The sequence below is a fragment of the Lytechinus variegatus genome, chromosome 7 (genome assembly GCF_018143015.1).
Source record: "Lytechinus variegatus isolate NC3 chromosome 7, Lvar_3.0, whole genome shotgun sequence".
Lineage (NCBI taxonomy): Eukaryota > Metazoa > Echinodermata > Echinoidea > Temnopleuroida > Toxopneustidae > Lytechinus > Lytechinus variegatus.
In genome coordinates, this window is record NC_054746.1 from 20,659,019 (window position 1) to 20,679,141 (window position 20,123).

General features: G+C 38.2%; 1 protein-coding gene across 50 annotated transcripts in view; it reads left to right on the forward strand.

Annotated features, from left to right (window-relative positions):
* LOC121418701 (neuroblast differentiation-associated protein AHNAK-like) overlaps nt 1-20,123 on the forward strand; it is a 61,564-nt gene that overhangs the window by 23,217 nt on the left and 18,224 nt on the right. For 44 of the 50 annotated variants that reach the window (XM_041612717.1, XM_041612761.1, XM_041612762.1 and 41 more), the window contains 3 exons: nt 10,141-10,242; nt 13,937-14,028; nt 15,449-20,090. In XM_041612717.1, the coding sequence (XP_041468651.1) occupies nt 10,141-10,242; nt 13,937-14,028; nt 15,449-20,090 (4,836 nt within the window). The remainder of the gene's footprint in view (nt 1-10,140; nt 10,243-13,936; nt 14,029-15,448; nt 20,091-20,123) is intronic. The other 6 variants (XM_041612727.1, XM_041612729.1, XM_041612735.1 and 3 more) reach the window with 6 other exon arrangements.

A 20,123-nucleotide genomic window follows, 5' to 3' on the forward strand; every position in this document is an offset into this window, starting at 1 on the left:
TTTGTCTTAATTCATTAACAGGGGCATTGTTTTTTTCATTCTGTTCTAAATTCCTCTATTTTCACTTTCTGCACAATCAGGGCCAATTTCTTTCCGAAGGATGTTTGTTGAACTTTCTTTATCATGACCATTCAGGGTGTATTAGTGTTTTTAGTCTTTTCAAGGGGTACTCCAGGCTGGAAATGTGTATATCTGAATAAATAGAATAAAATTTACAGAGCAAAATGCTGAAAATTTCATCAAAATCGGATAAAAGAAAACGAAGTTATTGAATTCTAAAAGTTGAGAAATATTTTGTGAAAATAGTTTCACGTCGTCATGACTATTCATTAGGTGGGCTGATGATGATGTCACACACCACTTTCCCTTATTACATGATATCGTGATTATTTCATTTTTTTTAAACATGTGTGGAAAATATTTCTCCTTTATAATGACATAAATTACCGCAATGGATATCTAATGCACTTTTTCAGTTGTCAATCCATTTTTTTTTCAGTTTTTTGTAACAAATATTGAATAAACTTAATTTCACATAATATTCATGAAGACATGCCTAGAACTGTTTCACTGAAATTATGCAAATCTTTAAAACGCAATAACTTTGTTATTCCGCTTCTGAGTTTGATCAAATTTTCAGTGCTTTGTTTGTCTGATTTTTTTCCCTAGTTTAAATAATATTATTTTCAGCCCGGAACATCCCTTTAAGAGTCATCCAGATAAAACGATATTCAAAATAAAGGTAGATCTTGCAAATTCTGTTTTGAAGACACATTGGGATTTAAACATAAATTTTAGAGAATACAGTACACCAATTTATTTCATACAATGGTTGGAAAAGACCTATTTATTAACTTATTGTTGGGCAGGTAAGATCTTAGTCAAATCTGATTTAATATTTCAAATTAAAAATGAATGGTCTGTATAATTTCGTTTCGGAAAAAAGAAAGAGTCCCCTCTGTATGTCTACGGTAGATTGCGAACGCAAAACAAAATCAGTGTTTGTGAATTTACGTCTATATTACCGACTAACATTGTGATAAGCCAACGGAAATTCCTCCAAAAATTCATCACATTTTACATAGAACTACTATTATTTGACCAAGATTATTTGATTAGTTATCTCCCCTATCTTGTTCTCGGTGTATTCCTAGGCCCAGCTCATTAAGGTTTAGTTTGTATGGCATTCCACTCTGTTGTTCACATCTCGTTTTATCGTGAATTCGAGATTGCAAGGGTAAACGAACCAACCTTACGAATTTTAGGATTGCTTGTGTCAACGAAATAATTCCGATTTTATTGTATTTTGGAACATCAAGTTTGTTAAATCTTATCAGTCCTGTTTATATTACCAGCCCTCCTCTCAAAACAAGCTTGACTTAGACTTACGATGATACCAACTGGCCTTAATTCTTGCGTTTCTTTTCGAGAGGGGAGGGTGGGATGGCTAGAGAGGCCCACAAAATTATCTCGTGTATATTTCAGATTTGTTTTCAAAATATTGTATTTATTTATAAATACAACCGCCTTAAATTTTCGTTAATATCTAATTGATATATAATATTTTCTTGCAAGATTTTGGACAGAATCGTGGGGAAATACTTTTTGTCTGTTTGGATTTCCTTGCTGGCAACTTTCATTAGAAGTTTTATTGTCTATCAAGAGAGTTATAAAAATACAAATAAAAAGAAACTAAAAGCCAGCTCTTTATTTACAATATTTAACCGCCCTTTCTGGCCCCGTATTTCAAAATGTTTTTATTTTATTTCTTTGTTATTCTTATGGGTAGTCATAGTAATAATGGTAGTATTGTCAGATTTTACCTTTGATTCTTGTTGATATTTAAAAAAATATATTTAAGTATATTATTTTTTTCATTCAATAATTGCCAGTCACAGGAGATGAACAGAAAATGTCGTTTCTAGCCTCGTTTGGACTTGAGTTAACTTGTTGGTGTTAGTGATGATGATCATAGGCGGCGGAAGCGGGGGATGGGATCCCCCCCCAATTTTTTTTTTTTTTTTTTTTTTTGCTTGTCGATTTTTTTCCTGCGTCCCCCCTAAATTCTGGTGACCCCCTTAAAATGCCTCTTTTCCCCCTAAAATTAAGGTTGATGACCTTTTTTTTTTGCTTGTCAAATTTTTTTACATGTGCCCATCACAAAATTTCAGGTCGACCCCCCTAATTTTTTTGGCTTCCGCCGCCAATGATGATGGTTTTCCATGTTTGTAGGCTTACGTGCACTAACTTGAGAGGGCAACTGCCCCCTAAATGATCACAAAATCTATATGTTTCCCTGTTGGCTTTACAAAATGAATATGATGATTTTCAACGTAATTTGGTTAGAATTGGGCTGAATATCTGGCCAATTTGATATATTTTTAGAAGCCTGGTATATCTCAACATAAAAAGGGGGCGGGGTGGTGCTCGCTTGCTCCCATAGGCCTGTCCAATATATTTTCTTTTTATCAATATATATGTCTATGATTCTTCTGTTGGCCTTGCTGTAGCGATAAAATGACGTTAAATGTGTTTACGCCCATTTCTGACGGCGTTAACTGGTTTGTGAAAGTTAAAATGCTAGTACTAGTTTTTATTTATTCGCCCTCAACATACAGATCTTACGTCTATAGTTTCCACATTGAATCTTTTCATTCATTGAATTCTCATTCTAAATCCTTCAATTATATTTGATCGAAGTGCGCATCCTACTCCCATTTTTAGCCACTCACGGTCGATGATACGATACATTTAATTCTTTAAGAATACTTAGAATTGTATTCTTTAACTGTAAAGCTCTATACTCTTAATTTTATTGTCCTATATTGCCAAAAAATAAAAAACAGTCTAGAATGTGAAATATTTGAGCGAGTAAAATATTTATAAATGTCAATTCTCGGAAGCAGTAAACTACTGAATGATGGAGGCTTCTTCCATTTCTTTCAGATGATCTACTTGCCCATTTATTCAGTCCATTGGCTTAGCCGTTATGGGTAAGACGTTTGATCAATACGCCACGGGATATTCCGATTCAGAGAATTCGAGTTAAAAAAAATTGCGTAATGTGCTCCCACTCGCCGACTCGTGATGCCCGACAACGCGTAAGATTGGGCACGCCTTTTATCCCCACGATCAATACCACTCATGAAATCATTGTTAGATCTCTGACCACGCAGTCCCTGCGAAAAACAGGATTGCCATTTTTTCATTATTTTCTGATTTCCCCAATCAATAGTATGACCAGCGAACACAATGGCTACGAGAAAAAGGGTCACCAGCCATTGCTGCAGATGACCAGACTCCACGTGTTTAAGTATTATCAATTCCATACACTGGTGCAGCTGCAAGGGATGATATCGTTCTCCCTTGAAAGTGTGTTTTTTAATCCATATGACTTACGTTACTGTGCACTCACAACAGAAATATTAACTTCCTTAGAATATTTATGATCGCATCCATTTCGTTAATTGATTTACTATACGAAAATGTTATCTGTTACTAATGCATGTTGGGTAATTTTAAATTGAAATTGACGGTTATGATGCACAGTTAGAATGGGATGGTATGGCATGGTCGGTGGCGGGGGGCCCCCCCCCCTGCGGAGCTTTTACGGTCATTTTGGTAATCTGGTTGATTAATTTCTGGTCGTATGAGGCCTCTTGAATGTGTATTCGAGTAGTTAGTTATTCATGGTCATGGGTGAGATTGAAACAATATCTTGTCTGTAAGAACATACTATGAATGAATATATGTCCCATGGATGCACCCGATAGTCGGACTCTCTGTATGGAGGACTCCGGCTTCGACAAGTTCATGTCTTAAGTTGAAATCTCTTTGTCCGACATGCATGGTGACGGTAGTAAAACTTAGTAATGATGTCATCTTTTAAATTCAGATGTAAACACAGCTGTCGTGACCAAATACCTTTTATACGCAGTCAAGAAACTACGGAGACGGAAAAAACTGAGAAAATTCAAATTGTGTCAACAATTTCGGTATAAATCGCTGAAATAGGCAATTCAAGTGTCTCCTCTAAGCGATTAATTAGCAGGTTTTGTCTCCGGCGTTGCCAGGTTAACATCTTTGACCGCAGTTTGGTACCATTACCAAATATGGTTTAACGCTTCGCGGGGGGCATTGGAGGTGACCGAAGCGAGTGATATGTCTCACCAGGGAAGTTTTGGACCCTGGTATCTTTTTTAATGCCCCGAAGCATATTTCAGCCTTCGAGTTCAATGCCTGGGCTGTCATATTTGTTGTGATGATTATCCATAAATCTGATACAGTATATACTTATTGATACAAAAGCCATGTTAGAGAGTTGGAGGGGATCCTCAGTCTTAATCTTTGTTCTTGTGATGTTGTGCCGCTGAAGCCACTATTCGACATGTCGAGTTGTGGCTTCAGCTTCCATTACCGTGCGGTATTATTAAAAAGATAATGATTTAGCAATAAGATGGGCAATTATGGGGACCTATGTTACATGCCCGCAATGTTAAGGATTATTTTTATGAAAGGGAGGGTGCTCAAGTTCATGTTTGGATTCAGGGACGATGGAATTCGCAAAAATGCTTAATATGTAATCGAATAATTTCACCATTTCATAAGCGATGTCACTTTTTCATCTAGCTGTATAAACCCTTTGTCAAGAACACGCCCATCGTTTATTCAAGGTCTTCTAACATGTCTATGGCTTGATATGAGATATTGGGTGTTGTATTGCTATAAAGATGTTGGGATCGTTGATAGCATGGATCCTTATAGTAGGATCCATGTTGATAGGTATGGGGTGGGGTAATAATAAAAAAGTTGTCCTTCACGATAGTCGCCTGAAGAAAGTGACTCCCATTTGACCCGTGTGTAGTATCAGATCGTTGAGTTATGGTGGCTCTGAAAAAAAAGTATTTGGTTCCACACGATGTAGAGGTCTCTTTTCAATGTCGTTCATATAAAAATATATGGTGCTTACTGCAGCTATATGGAGAAATATTTGGACGAGGCCCAAAGAAGGGGTTCGGTAATCACCGAAGTAAAGTTTGTTAAAGAGTTTCCGAAGTTCAAGTATACGAGAATGTCCCAATGTTGTTTCATTATTTTTCGAATCAGAAATGGTCGTCGCAAATATAACTTATATTTTGCTAGAGTGAGTGAATCATTGGTTCTTCCCCCAATATGTTTTGCTACCAAATATGAATGAGAATCTAAGGAAAAATACCAAAGATAAATATCTTTTGAAAAGCGAAAGTGTTTTTCACTCTGGTGCTTCTTGTTTTCTCGTGATGCTTCGGTTTTTTTTTACGAAACAGCAAGTAATGAAACTACCCACTCAAATTTCTATGATTAATTTGCTTTCACAATTCACAAAGGATTCATCGAACTGAACTATTGAACTGTTTATTTCTTAGTAATGTGGGGGTTCCAACTCATATATTTCAACAAGGAGGAAAAAGATTTTTTTTGTCTTCAATTCGCCATTTCAATTATTCCTGTCATCAAATTTCGATCCCTTTTGAAAACTTTTACTTTTCCTCAGCATCACCTATCAATTTATTCAAATCTTTATATAACGTACTTCAGCAGTTAGGTATACAACTATGGTGAATCGTGAATAAACAACTTCTGGTTAGAATGAGAACGCACTGTGTCGTGAAAAGTGCTAAAAACACCCGAAAGAAAGAATAAAATGCGGAGATAATCTGGAGCCCTTTTTCTAAGCCACAAAACCCTGGAATGCAAAGCATTCCTGTTTGCGTTGTAAAAAGGCGAGAGACAAGGGGGGGTTGACAATATACACCTTCCACACTTGAATAAGTTCAACTCAATTTAGTATCTTTTAGTGCCTGACGGTCCATTATTATTATGCGCAGGGGCAGTAGCCACAAAGAACAGAGAATGGTTCTTTATTGTAAGAGCGCACTGTGCGGTTCTGCTCATTCGGTGTGAGTTGGCATTTGCGTGAAAACGCCCATGAGTACCACAGGGTTCGGGCGTGGATCTTTAAGAGCGCGTGGAGAGGGGTGTTCCAGTGTGCTACCACCATAAACATCCCGTTTCTCGCGTCACTCTATCACAAAACGTGAATTCATAACCTGGATGATACCATCAACTCCATCACTGAGACGTAGCTCTCATCGTCTGGAATACTATTCTTTCTTGCATTCTCTGATTTTTAAATCATCATCCTAACGATTGTCTTTGGATTTAATGGCATTTACAAAAATAGAGGAGATAAAGGATTTATCGAATTAGGAGTATTGAAACAGGCAAGTTTGTTATCATTTTTAGATATGAAATTTTGACAGATGCGTAGTAACACCATGGACCTATAAAATAAGTCCATTGTAGTTCGTGAAATATCTCTTTGATTGCTTGGTATGAGCTCTTGTAGTAGTACTTTCCCTTGTCCACTGTATAGCCTGGTCTTGGAATAATTCGACGGGGAGCTGAGCCCAGGGAACAAAGCACAGTAGTATTGAATTGACAAAGCAATACGCTTACCGAGATTTAAGGCCTCTTTTGGGGTTCGAAATTATGCAAAGCTTGGAAGTTGGAATACAATGAACAGATTCGCAGCGTTGAGTTGGGCCACGGAGGTTTAGTCGTAACAGGACGCTTTGTGTTCATTTACTCATTATTAGCACAACAGATGCTACGTGGAGGACGCTCAGAGATGGGGTCAGCTTATCGAGCTGAAAAAGTGAACACAGCCCAAAAGAGGGGAAAATATTGAAATAATCATCACATATGTTTCGTTTTCAAAAACTTACGATTGGCAAAAGATGTTGAGTACATTAATATCAGTGATATAGTACATGTCTCGTCTCTTATCTAAGCAGGTCAACGCACTTTATACTAGAAAATGGCGTTCCTCTTTTCTTTCGGAGCGTGGTACCTAATTAAATGATGCTGTCCCTGAGCTGAGCGCTGTTAATTCAACTCCATTCATAGCGATGACTTTTTGAACTCTCTTGTAGTCATAGAAATAATAATAATTATAATCGAGCAATTCTAATCTCCAAATGAGGAGTATTGACAGTCCTCTTATCTCTTAACTAATCAGCTGTCATTTTACGAAAGCCAACTTTTCCCCCAACATTACAACTATTCAGAGTGTACTTTACATTCCTGTTCCATTTTTAAATGTCAAAGATTATTGATTCCGATTTGATTGGCTGGTGTTCTTGTATTATACGTTCAGCAAGTACCGTATGAAAACACTGTAAGTGTCTTGGTAAATATCGAGCCCAAATAAAGGCAGACTTTCATCAAATCGTGAGATTTATGGTTGAATAAATGAAGTTTGCTTCCAAGGGTTAGCCCAGCTCTCGTTGACAAAGATATTGGAGTACCAAAGTAACCTATATATGTATACAGGTTGGTATAATTCTTCATTCTTGTGTTTATAGCCTGTTGCTGTAGTTCGGTAAAGCATTTCGTTAGTAGCAGACTATATAGTTGCAGCTACTTTGTGCACGTTGATCTTTTATAGTTGTATGCCTGCAATGCAGCAGTTGAAACCTGTGTTATCTCATGTCATCAATGATTAAGATGGGAAGTGATTTTTGCTAATATTTGAACTCACGCTTGGAATGTTAATTTGAAGATAAAAATGGGTCAACTCTTTAGTTGGCTTCCCGATTTATGGGAGGAAGATGGTGCGTATCTATACACATAAGTTTATCTTTATTTACACTCTAAAACAGGATTGGTCAAAATGACCAATCTGTTGGTTAATATGTGTCCGACCGATAAAATTGGTCAAAAGCAACCAAATTATTGGTTCAAATCGACCAAAATGTTGGTTGATATTGACCAATTTTATCGGTCAACACATATTAACCATCAGATTGGTCATTTTGACCAATCCTTTTTAAGAGTGTACCTTTATTTTGTCACCCCCTCCTCCTTACAAACAGGCGGCTATCGTCTGTTGTAATCCTTGTTCAATATAGGAGTGTTCCAAAGCATTTGTAAATGTCATATATAAGAAGTTTGTGGATCGACTGAAATGTTGGTCACATGAAAATTCCAAAATGTTGGAAGTAATGAACATGCGTAATCTATCAACCCATGCCCAACGACAGTCAAGTGGACAGATCAACCACGCTTGACATGGTTCGTTTTTATTTTACATTCGTCCATGACATGACAAGGAACCGATACTTCTCCACCTGCCATTTTGTATTTTAGGGGGTTTAAGTCCTAATTCAGGGAGCGAGTGTGCTTTTGAGCAGTACATTGTTATGAAAGAGTTTCATTGTCAAGAGGCAAGACACTTTGTTTTTGTATTGGTTGTACTATTTGTATATCGCTTTGCGCGTTGGTTGCAGTTTAACATTAGCCTATATCTGGAAAAATATGGATGATGCTCAATCGTTTCTGTAGTTTGGGATTATCCCGGGAATATCCGCCACATCAGTATTTTCTTCTATAAATAAAGGCAGTAGTGTGCGCGAGTGTGCGTTTGCGCGTGTGTATGAAAGCGTTATGTGGTAATGGCTCTATGGTTGAACCATGGAGCTATAAAAATCCTAGATAAAATGTTGACCATGTCAACATGACAAACATAAGTCATGCGTTATTAATTTTCCATGCAAAATGTCTTTGTACTACATTCGATTTCGTTTCTCTCTAGGGAAGTTGTTTATACTCATTAATTTATAAAGTAGACCTCCAAACATTGTAAGCTATAGCCTAGTTCATGAGACGTCTTGCAGTCTCATGGCAAGCGATCGATCGATCGAGTCATAAAGGCATTCAAATAAAAGGCTAAAATCAAACAGTTTCGACCTGCACTGGTATAAGCCAATATCATGCTTTGTGAAGAATGCTCTCCTCGACAAATGAGTGTATATATGTATATATAGATATATAGGGAAATTATGGATTATGGATTGACGGGCACTAGAATGAGGAAGATCTATTATAAAAATTTAGTGACTCATAATGGAAGAGTTTATCAAATTAATGTATTGTATGTTCAAGGACTGTAGGCGGTCTTTCAAAATTTGAGTAAATAACTCCGATCCGGGCTGTTTAATATGATTGAATTTACTTGAAGGGTGTTTGTATTATCATCACACTTGGCGATTTGACAATTATTTTATTTGGCTGTTCTTTGTTTTAAACATATATGTATTGATGTAATGAACAATAGCGAGGAACAATGTCAAATATTGTTTGTAACGTTATGCTGCCGATGGAACAAATATTGGCTTACTGAAATTGGAAAAATTTTGTCCTTTTTCTGATAGATAAACCCACGTTATTATCATTTTGACGTTTGGTGGGTTTAGACAATGTAATTTTGTTTATTGGGTTATGATTAGTGGTATATTTGTAATACATGATTCACAGTTTTACTATCTAAATACTTTTTCACGGAATTTTCACTTAGAATGCAAATAAGTAGGTTATCAATGATGCGCGATTGAATATAAAAATTAATGTTCTGTTGTGGTAACTTCGCTTTTGTAAATGCTTCAAGGACCCATGGAAAGCTAAAAAGGATTAAGATCTTCAAATTCGTATTCAAATAAAACCTCATATCCTGGCAAGCCTCCCTCGAATACAATTTATTATTTATGTAACTGAACGGTTCGGACTATTGCCCCTTCATTGTCCTACCTTATCTACCCGAACAATGTATGATAATTACGATGATAAAAAACATGAAATAGTAACGATGTATAAAATAAGTTTAGTAATGAAAATAGTAAGTCGATGGATTAGTGATGTTTTTATTAAGAATAATGTAATGATGATGGCATATTAATGATGGTGATGATGATTGATGATTATGATTGATGTTGATGATGGTGATGATGATGATGGTGGTGATGATGATGATGATGGTGATGATGATGTTGATAATGATGATAATGCTGATGATGATTATGATGGTGATGATGGTGATGATAATGGTGATTATGATGATGATGATAATGATGGTGATGATGATGATAATGATGGTGATGATGATGATGATAAAGCTACTTCTCAGTGTATCTGTCACAATATACGGGTCAAAATGAGCATTCTTGTAAATGATGTTCATAACTTTAGAAAGAGAGGGATATGAATAAGGGATTTCCCCCTCAAGATTTAAGTTTTACTAATTGCTTACTCCTATTTCTGCAGGTGCCGGAGCAAGTGCAGGTGGTGGAGCCGCAGTAAAAGGAAAGGCACCACTAGCAGTAGACGAATTCGCACAGGCTCAACCAGACCTTGATACAGACGCAAGTAAGTATCATGGACCAGGCCCCCTTTTCATGGAGATGTTGGTCAGACTTCGAGCCAAAGTTTATTCCAAAGATTTCTTTTTAGAAAGAATGTGCTTTTCAACGTTTGAAAAAAAAATGGGAGAAATAACCTCAGCCCTGAAAATGTTTCTCATAATTACATTAAGAAATACTGAGATTAGCATTTCAGTCGCTTGTCAAGCAATAAATGAGTAACTTTAGATACGAATATAGAACATTATTTTAGCCTATAATGCAGGTTTCACAGGGTTTTTGATAAAGTTACAAATTTTTCTTTGTATTATTAGGCCTTGTATTTCTTTGACCTTTGTAACACATTATTTTTCATGTGCCTTGTGCTTTATGTGCTTTAAGCCTCGCATACAATTTTTTTTATTAAATTCGATGTAATACATAATTATTCTTTATTCTTGATAATCGTGTTCAAGTTACATAAAATATGAATTTCTTCTATCTGGTGATGAAGAGAACATCCCATAGTCAAAGTTCATGGACCTGAAATAACCTTTGACCTTAATTTTTGTGACCTGAAACTCATGCCAAATATTATCAGTGAGTCTTGATTACCAATATGTCAATTTTTCATTAATTGGAATCTTATACAGAGAAGTTATCTGTGTGTGTTAACGACGCTAATGCCGCTGCACGCCGTCGGAAAAACGACTACGTTATGTCTAGCTTCTGCTACAAAGCCAAACCCAAAATATATCATTTTTTTCTTCTGATCAGATTTCATTTTGACAAGTTGCCACTACATGATTTTCAAAATACCAAGTGTAAATAAGACCCTACCATTCCAACATTCATATTCATAATCGGAAGAAGAGCGAATTTGCATGAAGCAAACATCGTACAAAACAAACATTGAAACCTTTTTATAAAAAGCTCTCTTAAAAGTTGTACTCCGGGTTTTCAGCTGGATACCAGCTGATACCTCATAAATCTTAATTTGACCAATCTGTGTATCTATTGTTTTTATCCTTTAAATATTTCTGTGCAATCGTGAATATAAATTATGTACCAATGATTGATGAATTATGAAAAAAACAGAAATAAGGAAGCATCTTCATTAGCAAGATATGTACATGTTATGAATGTTGTAAAAAAAAAATGATAATGAATTTAACTTTTCCTGGACATTTTTAACAAATCTTCTCGATCGAATGTTGCTACGTGTATCGGGAATATGGAATACAACAGGTTGTAGTCAAAGAGGAATATCACAGTGATTTTGGAAACTAAAAAAGAAATCGTACTTTAATTCTCAACCATGTACATGTATTTATTATAACACTCTTTAAAACACTCCCAGGGCTTGATATTTCGCTAATTCAATTCAGTTTTTTTGCCTTTGAAGTGCATTCGTGCAAGATAAATAAGCTCATATTTTATCATAATTCAGATCAGTATGTATGTAAATACCCAAGTTTGCAGAAGGCCATACCCCTCCAATCTTTGTTTGCGCTTGAAATTTTCACAGGCATTGAGCCATTCACAGACATAACATTTATGTTGACTCTTTCATCGCTTTCTTGTCTCATTTTTGTCGAATCCTCTTTTACTTTGAAACTCAAAGAGTAAATGATAACTTCGTGAAGCAATTGACGTACCGGTATTCATAATTCATATTCACAGTTCATGTTAGCCTTTTATTTGTCTCTTCCATGTCAATGCTCAGAAAAATAATTGTCTGGACGGTCAAAACAAGTGAGGAGTTCCATATTATTATGCTCAATTTAAACAAATATAAAGTAAATCGGTTAGCATTAAATCAGGTATAATGGTTATCTGTGAGTATATAGATTGATAGTTAAGATATTCTCAAATATCGAAAGGCGAGATTTATTTTGGACATTTAATGCTTGGTGTACAACGCCGTATATCATGTTGCGTTATCCTTAAATTCGGGGATTTGGGGTCAAGTAAATCATTAAAGAAAATGTTCAAACGGAGTTCGATTTTGTTGCATGGCTTGAGCAGGAGTTGCATAAAACGCGCATATCTAAAAATTCAAACAAACACGATCGCGGTTCGGAGTCAACCGAAGTCAACATTCAAATTTTCAAGGAAAAAATAACAATATTAGACCATGATTTTAAAAGTTTGTTGCAAGTTTGATACGTGATCTTGCCGAGTCTACATGGCGAGATCTTGTCAAGTCAACTTTGTAAAAAGTTAGTCAACATGGCGATATGCCAAGTTGGAATATGTATGTCAACATGGTGAGATATTTTATCTTGCCAAGTCGACTTATTTCGCCATGCGGACATAACTTTTTATAAGTCGACGTCGCAAAGTAAATGTGTCTCGTCATGCTGACATTAATTTTTTGATTAGTTGACTTGGCAAGATAACATATCTCGCCATGTCGACATAATTAGGTTGTTAATTCGACAAGGCACTATAAAATATCTCGTCATTTTGACATAAAATAATATGGCAAGATAAAGTATCTTGCCATATCGTCATTGATGACGGCCCTGTATACTACGGAGTCGTATCATGCAGTCTTTTATTTTGATACTCCTCTTTCTTTATTCTCCTTCCCCCTTATTTCTATTTTCATAGGGGTCGTCGTCGCCCCTTGATTTATGTCAATAAACTAATAAGATTCAACTAAGAAAACATAATTGCTATTTCCCAGAATTTTGAGAAAAAAATAAGGTCAAAGTTTATTCAGATAAAGTTAGATGACAAGAAACGTTTTGCAAAATGTTGTTATTGAAGTTCAATTAGGGGATTTAAAAAAGTACACTGGGTTCAAAATTATGTTTTCAATTTCATAAAATGTTTACATTTCATGATAAATGAATTACCTAAATGCACCCAGGTAAAAAAGGTAAATTTAGGTGATAACACTTACTTTGCAAGATGTTCTTGAAGTTTAAAGATATTTAAAAGTTTAATGAATCTTTAAAGTTTAAATGAACATAGGTTAGTCAATTAGGCCTTTGAATAATGAATGGGCAAAATTGATTCAAGTAATTTTGAGTTAATGAAATAATGAATTTCTGGTTTTGATATTCAAACAGAATTTTGTTTTAAAGAGAAATTCCAGTAGTTGCAGTAAACACTGATTTCATGAGAAAGTCTGTAAAACGAGGCTTAATTGTCAGTATATCATCGAGGATCTAGATCTGGTACAGTTACATTAACTAAACTTTGTGAAATCTTGAAATCTACGCTGAAAAATGTTCACACCAAAGATCCCCAACACAGATAAGCGCACGTGGGACACTGTATAATTAATGCTTAGAGCGTCGGGTCTGACGCCCTACCCGAATCCTGTGCTTATTTGCTGATTTCTCAGCAATTACACAATTTCTTCCAGAATCCTTTGGCACATGCGTTTCATTTATACAAACAGACACTTTGGTGGTCGTTTCATTGGATTCTGTACGAACTCATTTTGATATCGTTACCAAAACTAGCATTTACCTTTAAGCTCAAATGGGGGAGAAGCAAAATTTTACCCTAATTTTCTTAACAAAAGGATTCATTAAAACTGTCTCCTTATCAAAAAAATTACCAGTCCGTAACACTCAAGTTGCCTTATTGAAATTGCATTATTTTGTATGATTATGAATGATGTTGTAGAGTGTATGTATTTTAACATATTCCATATTGTATCTGTAAATGTTATCATATTCTACATTGTATCTGTAAATCTTCAGGTGCCGGGATGTCTGTAGGAGGGTCAGTCGGCGGTGATCTACCATCAGCTTCTGTTGGATTCGGCTTACCATCAGCATCACTCTCTGTCGGGGTGAGTGTGCACATACCAAGAGATGTGATCATTTGAATCTGAAAGAATATCTCAATAGTTGGTTTCACCTGTCTTTAAATTGTGGAAAATATCCGGTATTTCCCAGTGTGAAAGCAAATAGCCCTGAAAAGAAAATACCCGCAAATTAAGTGGTACCTAGTAGAACCCCCCCCAAAATGACATTTGCAGGGGTTTCCCCAATGTTATATGCAAACGAATATTTTGTGAAATTTTAATAGATGGAAAGAAGAATTTTAAACCCCTTTTACAGGAATGCAAAAGTTTTTTGCAGGTTGATTACTATGAGAACTTTATACTTTTTCAGGCAGATGTGAAGGAATTGTTAGGTATTTTTAATATTATTATTATTGGTACATTCGATTAAGCATGTGCTGTAACCACAAATCAAAACACAAAATGGAGAGCATCTTATCTGACTGTTTTCTCTTAAAAAAATCACTATCCTTAGACGTATTCAAACTACCTCAAATCAGGAAATTTATCCTGATCTAACCCAATCGAGAAAATACCAGACATTTTTGCCTTGTGAAAGCAAAATACTTGAAAAATTCCCACCTAATAGTAGGTACCTGCTTGCCGAATTTACAAGAACATTCAGAGATTTTACTAAATTCGTAGGTATTTTGTCAAGTGTGAAACCAAATTATGAGAACTTTCGCAACCCAGCAAGCAGTTTGGTGTGAGCATTTTGACCTTGTCTAATCAAACCATGCAGCACATGTGTGTAACTTTGAGAACTTATCCTGAAAGTGTTTGCTTCGTGTTGGCGCTATCTGGTATTTTCAAATCTGAACAAGGAAATAAAGGTCAACTTTAGAATACATGTCAATGCAATACACATCTTGTTTATGTTTGCACAAAAATATGAGTGGCAAAAATTATGATAATTATTATTTAAAATTTACAGGTATCTTTCCTGATGTTTGGATGAGAATAACCCTCATATGATTAAAAACATTTTAAATACCATTTAAATTGCTACACAATTTATCTAATAATTGTTCTTGCAACTTCAGAATATGTAAGTTTTGCTTACTAGTTGAATGTATAAGCACATGAATTTAATTCTATATGCTTCCCCCTTAAGATTTTTCAAATAATGAAGAAAATTGAGGAAAAAAGGTAAAAAAAGGGGAGAAATGAGAAGAAAGCAAAATTTGTAAAATTGTCTTTATATGATACAATTAAGAAAAATATGACATCACCTTAAGGTTATCTTCTCCCCCCCCCCCCCGCATCAAAATATCCCAAATTCATGGGAACAGACTTGTATGTGAGTATTCCTGCAAACATCACCACCTTATTCTATACTCGTGACAAAATCATACACCTTCTCTTGACATTTTTTATGGCGATTCTCTTTTAATGTTTTCATTTTCTTTCTTCCAATGTATACCAGGGGAGTGGTAATGCTGGTTCCGATGCTTCAGCAGGAGCTGGTGTTGGTCTAAGTGGAGACGCTCCGTCAGCCAAAGTTGACCTGGGAGGAGCAGGAGATGTAGATATGGATGTTGGAGGAAGAGGCGATGCCAGTCTAAACGTCGATGCACCACACATTCATGCTGGCAAAACAGGGAAGGGCTCATTACCAAGAGGAGTCTTCAAAAAGAAAGGAGGTGCAGCAGCCAAAGGAGACATCAGTGGGGATGCTTCTTTACCAGATGCAGATGTTTCACTGAACCTTGGAGCTAAATCAAAACGACGGAAGAGGAAGCGGCCAGGTTTTTTTGCGAAATTGGGATTCGGTGGTGATTCATCATCATCGTCCAGTGACTCGTCTGATGATGAGGGTGAAGGAAACATAAAACTAAAAGGACCCAAATTTGGAGGAGGAATTTCTGGTGATGCCAAAATGGATGCTGATGTACCGCAGGGTGGTGCCTCTGCTGGACTTGATATTAATGCTCCAAGTGGAAATATTGGTGCATCATTACCATCCGGTGATGCATCATTGGAAGTCAAACCAGAAGTGGATGCTTCAGTCAAAATGGGAAAACCAAAAAAATCAAAGAAAGGATTTGGATTTGGATTCTCCTTGCCATCACCCAAGTCCAGTGGATCAGGCAATGCAAACATTGGTGGTGGGGTGAAGGGAGAAGTTCCAAGCAGTGATGTATCCATAGGTGGAGGACCAGACATTGGAGGAGGACTCGGTGGTGGTATTGGGGGTGATGTCGGTGTTGATGTAAATGGATCAGATGCAAATGTAGGCCTTGAGGGAGATGCTGATATAGATAGAAAAGGAAAGGGAATGAAGTTTGGTTTCAAAATGCCATCATTCGGTGGAAAGGTGAAGAGTCCAAAGGCAGATGTAAAAGCCGGTTTACCATCAGGAGATTTGGATATGAAAGGAGATTTGCCATCTGGAGATATTGGAGGAGGACTCAAAGTTGATGCCGATTTACCATCTGCAGGCATAAACATTGGAGGTGATGTGCCATCAGCTGGTGTTAATGTAGGAGGAGATATTGATACTCCTAAAGGTGGATTAGGACTTGGAGGGGGAGGAGGCATAGATATCAATGCTCCTAAAGTAGGCATCAAAGCAGGTGGTGATGCCAATCTTCCATCAGGAGGAGTCAGTGTGAACCTACCATCTGGAGGAATCGATGCTCCTAAAGGGAGCTTTGGTCTAGGAGGCATTGATGCAGGTGGGAACATTGGTGGTGGAGTTGATATACCTTCAGCAGACCTCAAGGCTGGTGGAGATGTAAAGATGCCAGAAGGAAGCATGGGATTTGGTGGAGGAGGGGATATTGGAGGTAAATTACCATCTGCTGGTGTCAAAATTGGAGGTGGTTTAGGTGGCGGAATGGACATGCCATCTGGAGACCTCAAGGCTGGTGGAGATGTAAAGTTGCCTGAAGGAAGCATAGGACTTGGTGGAGGAGGGGATATTGGAGGTAAATTACCATCTGCTGGTGTCAACATTGGAGGAGGTATTGGAGGTGGTCTAGGTGGCGGAATGGACATGCCATCTGGAGACCTCAAGGCTGATGGAGATGTAAAGTTGCCTGAAGGAAGCATAGGACTTGGTGGAGGAGGGGATATTGGAGGTAAATTACCGTCTGCTGGTGTCAACATTGGGGGAGGTATTGGAGGTGGTCTAGGTGGCGGAATGGACATGCCATCTGGAGACCTGAAGGCTGGTGGAGATGTAAAGATGCCGGAAGGGAGCATGGGACTTGGTGGAGGAGGGGATATTGGAGGTAAATTACCATCTGCTGGTTTCAACATTGGAGGAGGTATTGGAGGTGGTTTAGGTGGCGGAATGGACATGCCATCTGGAGACCTCAATGCTGGTGGAGACGTAAAGTTGCCTGAAGGAAGCATAGGACTTGGTGGAGGAGGGGATATTGGAGGTAAATTACCATCTGCTGGTGTCAAAATTGGAGGTGGTTTAGGTGGCGGAATGGACATGCCATCTGGAGACCTCAAGGCTGGTGGAGATGTAAAGTTGCCTGAAGGAAGCATAGGTCTAGGTGGAGGAGGGGATATTGGAGGTAAATTACCATCTGGAGGAGTAAAGATAGGTGGAGATGCGGACATGCCATCAGGTGGCATTGGTATAGAAGGAAGCCTTGGAGGAGCTGGTTTACCCTCAGGTGGTATAGAAATGAAAGGAGACGTAGATGGTCCTTCCTTGCCATCAGGTGGGATCGGAATCGGTGGCAAGGGTGATGCCCCAGATGCGGACTTTGATATGGATCTTGGAGTAAAACCAAAGAAGAGAAAAAAGAAAGGTGGGTTTAGTTTCAAGTTCCCTAAATTTGACTTCAACTTTGGCGGTGGAGGAGATGCTAAAATGGATGCTGATTCTGATGTCAAGGCTGGAGCTGATGTTGACATTGATACCCCAAAGCTAAAGGGAGATGTCGATGCAGGAGGGAAAAAGAAGGGAAAGTTTGGATTCGGCTTCAAAGGACCCAAGTTTGGAGGTGATGGAGGAGCTGGGGTTGATGCAGATCTTGATGTTGCCAAGCCTGAAGTTGATGTTAATGTAAAAACTGCCAAACCAAAGGTCGGTGGAGACATTGACCTGCCATCTGGAGGAGTTGGATTAAATATTGGAGGAGGAATCGATGGTGGAGTTGATGGTGACTTTAAAGCACCTTCTGGGGGAATAGGAGGTGGTCTTGAAGGGGGAGCTGGTATTGGTGTCAAAGGTCCAGATCTTGATATTGCTACTCCCGAAGCTGATATCAACATCAAATCTGCGAAACCTGACATCAACATGGGAGGAAGTTCAAAATTGCCATCAGGAGGAGTAGGAATCGATGTTGGAGGTGGCATCGGTGGAGGAATTGGAGGTGGTACTGGAGAAATAGACATTGATGCCAAAGGTCCAGATGTTGACATAAAAGGACCAAAAGTTGAAGGTGATATATCTGGCCCCAACCTAGATATTGATGGACCAGACCTCAACATCAGTGGAAGTGGAAAGAAAAAAAGTAAAGGGTTTGGATTTGGACTGAAAATGCCAAAGTTTAATGCACCTAACTTCAGTTTTGGTGGTGGTGGCAAAGGTGATATTGATGTGGGTGGAAATGTGAATGTTGACAAACCTGAAGCTGATATCGACATTGAGACTGAAAAGCCCAACGTTGGAGGAGGAATTGGTGGAGGGTTGAATATTGATGCCAGTGGAGATGCAGATCTTCCATCAGGAGGAGTTGGCTTAGATGTCAGTGCTGGGGCAAAAGGTGGCATTGATGCTGACCTACCAAAAGGAGAGATAGATGGACCTGATGTTAGTGTTAAGGGTCCAAAAGTAAAAGGACGAGGTAGTGGAAAGAAAAAGCACAAAGGTTCATTTGGATTTGGCATTAAAATGCCCAAATTCCATGGGTTCGGAGGTCATGGTAAAGGGGACGTTGATGTCAATGCAGGTGTTGATATTGATGCACCTGAAATAGATGCTAAACTAAAAGCCGAGGGACCAGATATTGGAGGTGGACTGCATGGTGGAGCAGGAATTGGAGGAGGACTTGAAAGTGGGATAAATATTGATGGCAAAGGCCCAGATGCTGATCTTTCAATTGGAGGTGCTGGTGCTGGTGTTGATGTTGAGGGACCAAAAGTTGAAGGTGACATCTCGAGTCCAGACCTAGATGTAAGTGGACCTGATCTTGACATCAGTGGAAAGAAGAAGGGCAAAGGTGGATTTGGATTCGGCTTGAAAATGCCCAAAATTCATGGACCAAATTTCGGATTTGGAGGCAAAGGTGATGTTGATTTAGATGCAGATGTTGATGTCGCCAAGCCTGAAGCTGATATCAAAGTGAAGACTGGCAAGCCTGATATTGGAGGAGGAGTAGACCTACCTTCAGGAGAAGCTGGATTAGATGTTGGAGGAGGAATAGGCGGAGGAATCAACATTGATGGCAAAGGACCTGATGTTGATATTAAAGGGCCAAAAGTCAAAGGAGACATCTCAGGTCCAGACCTAGATGTAAGTGGACCTGATCTCGACATTGATGGAAAGAAGGGTAAAGGTGGATTTGGCTTTGGATTGAAAATGCCCAAATTTGGATTTGGAGGCGATGGCAAAGGTGATATTGATGTTGATGCAGATGTCAACGTTGCCAAACCTGAAGCTGATATCAAAGTGAAAACTGGCAAGCCTGATATTGGAGGAGGAGTAGATCTGCCTTCTGGAGGAGCTGGATTAGATGTTGGAGGAGGAATTGGTGGAAAGATCGGAGGGGGACTTAGTATTGATGGCGACGGACCTGATGTTGACATTAAAGGGCCAAAAGTTGAAGGTGAAATCTCGGGCCCAGACCTAGATGTAAGTGGACCTGATCTTGACATTGATGGAAAGGAGGGCAAAGGTGGATTTGGCTTTGGATTGAAAATGCCCAAATTCGGATTTGGGGGTGATGGCAAAGGTGATATTGATGTAGATGCTGATGTCAACGTTGCCAAACCTGAAGCTGATATCAAAGTGAAAACTGGCAAGCCTGATATTGGAGGAGGAGTAGATCTGCCTTCTGGAGAAGCTGGATTAGATGTTGGAGGTGGAATTGGAGGAGGAATTGGCGGAGGACTAAACATTGATGGTGACGGACCAG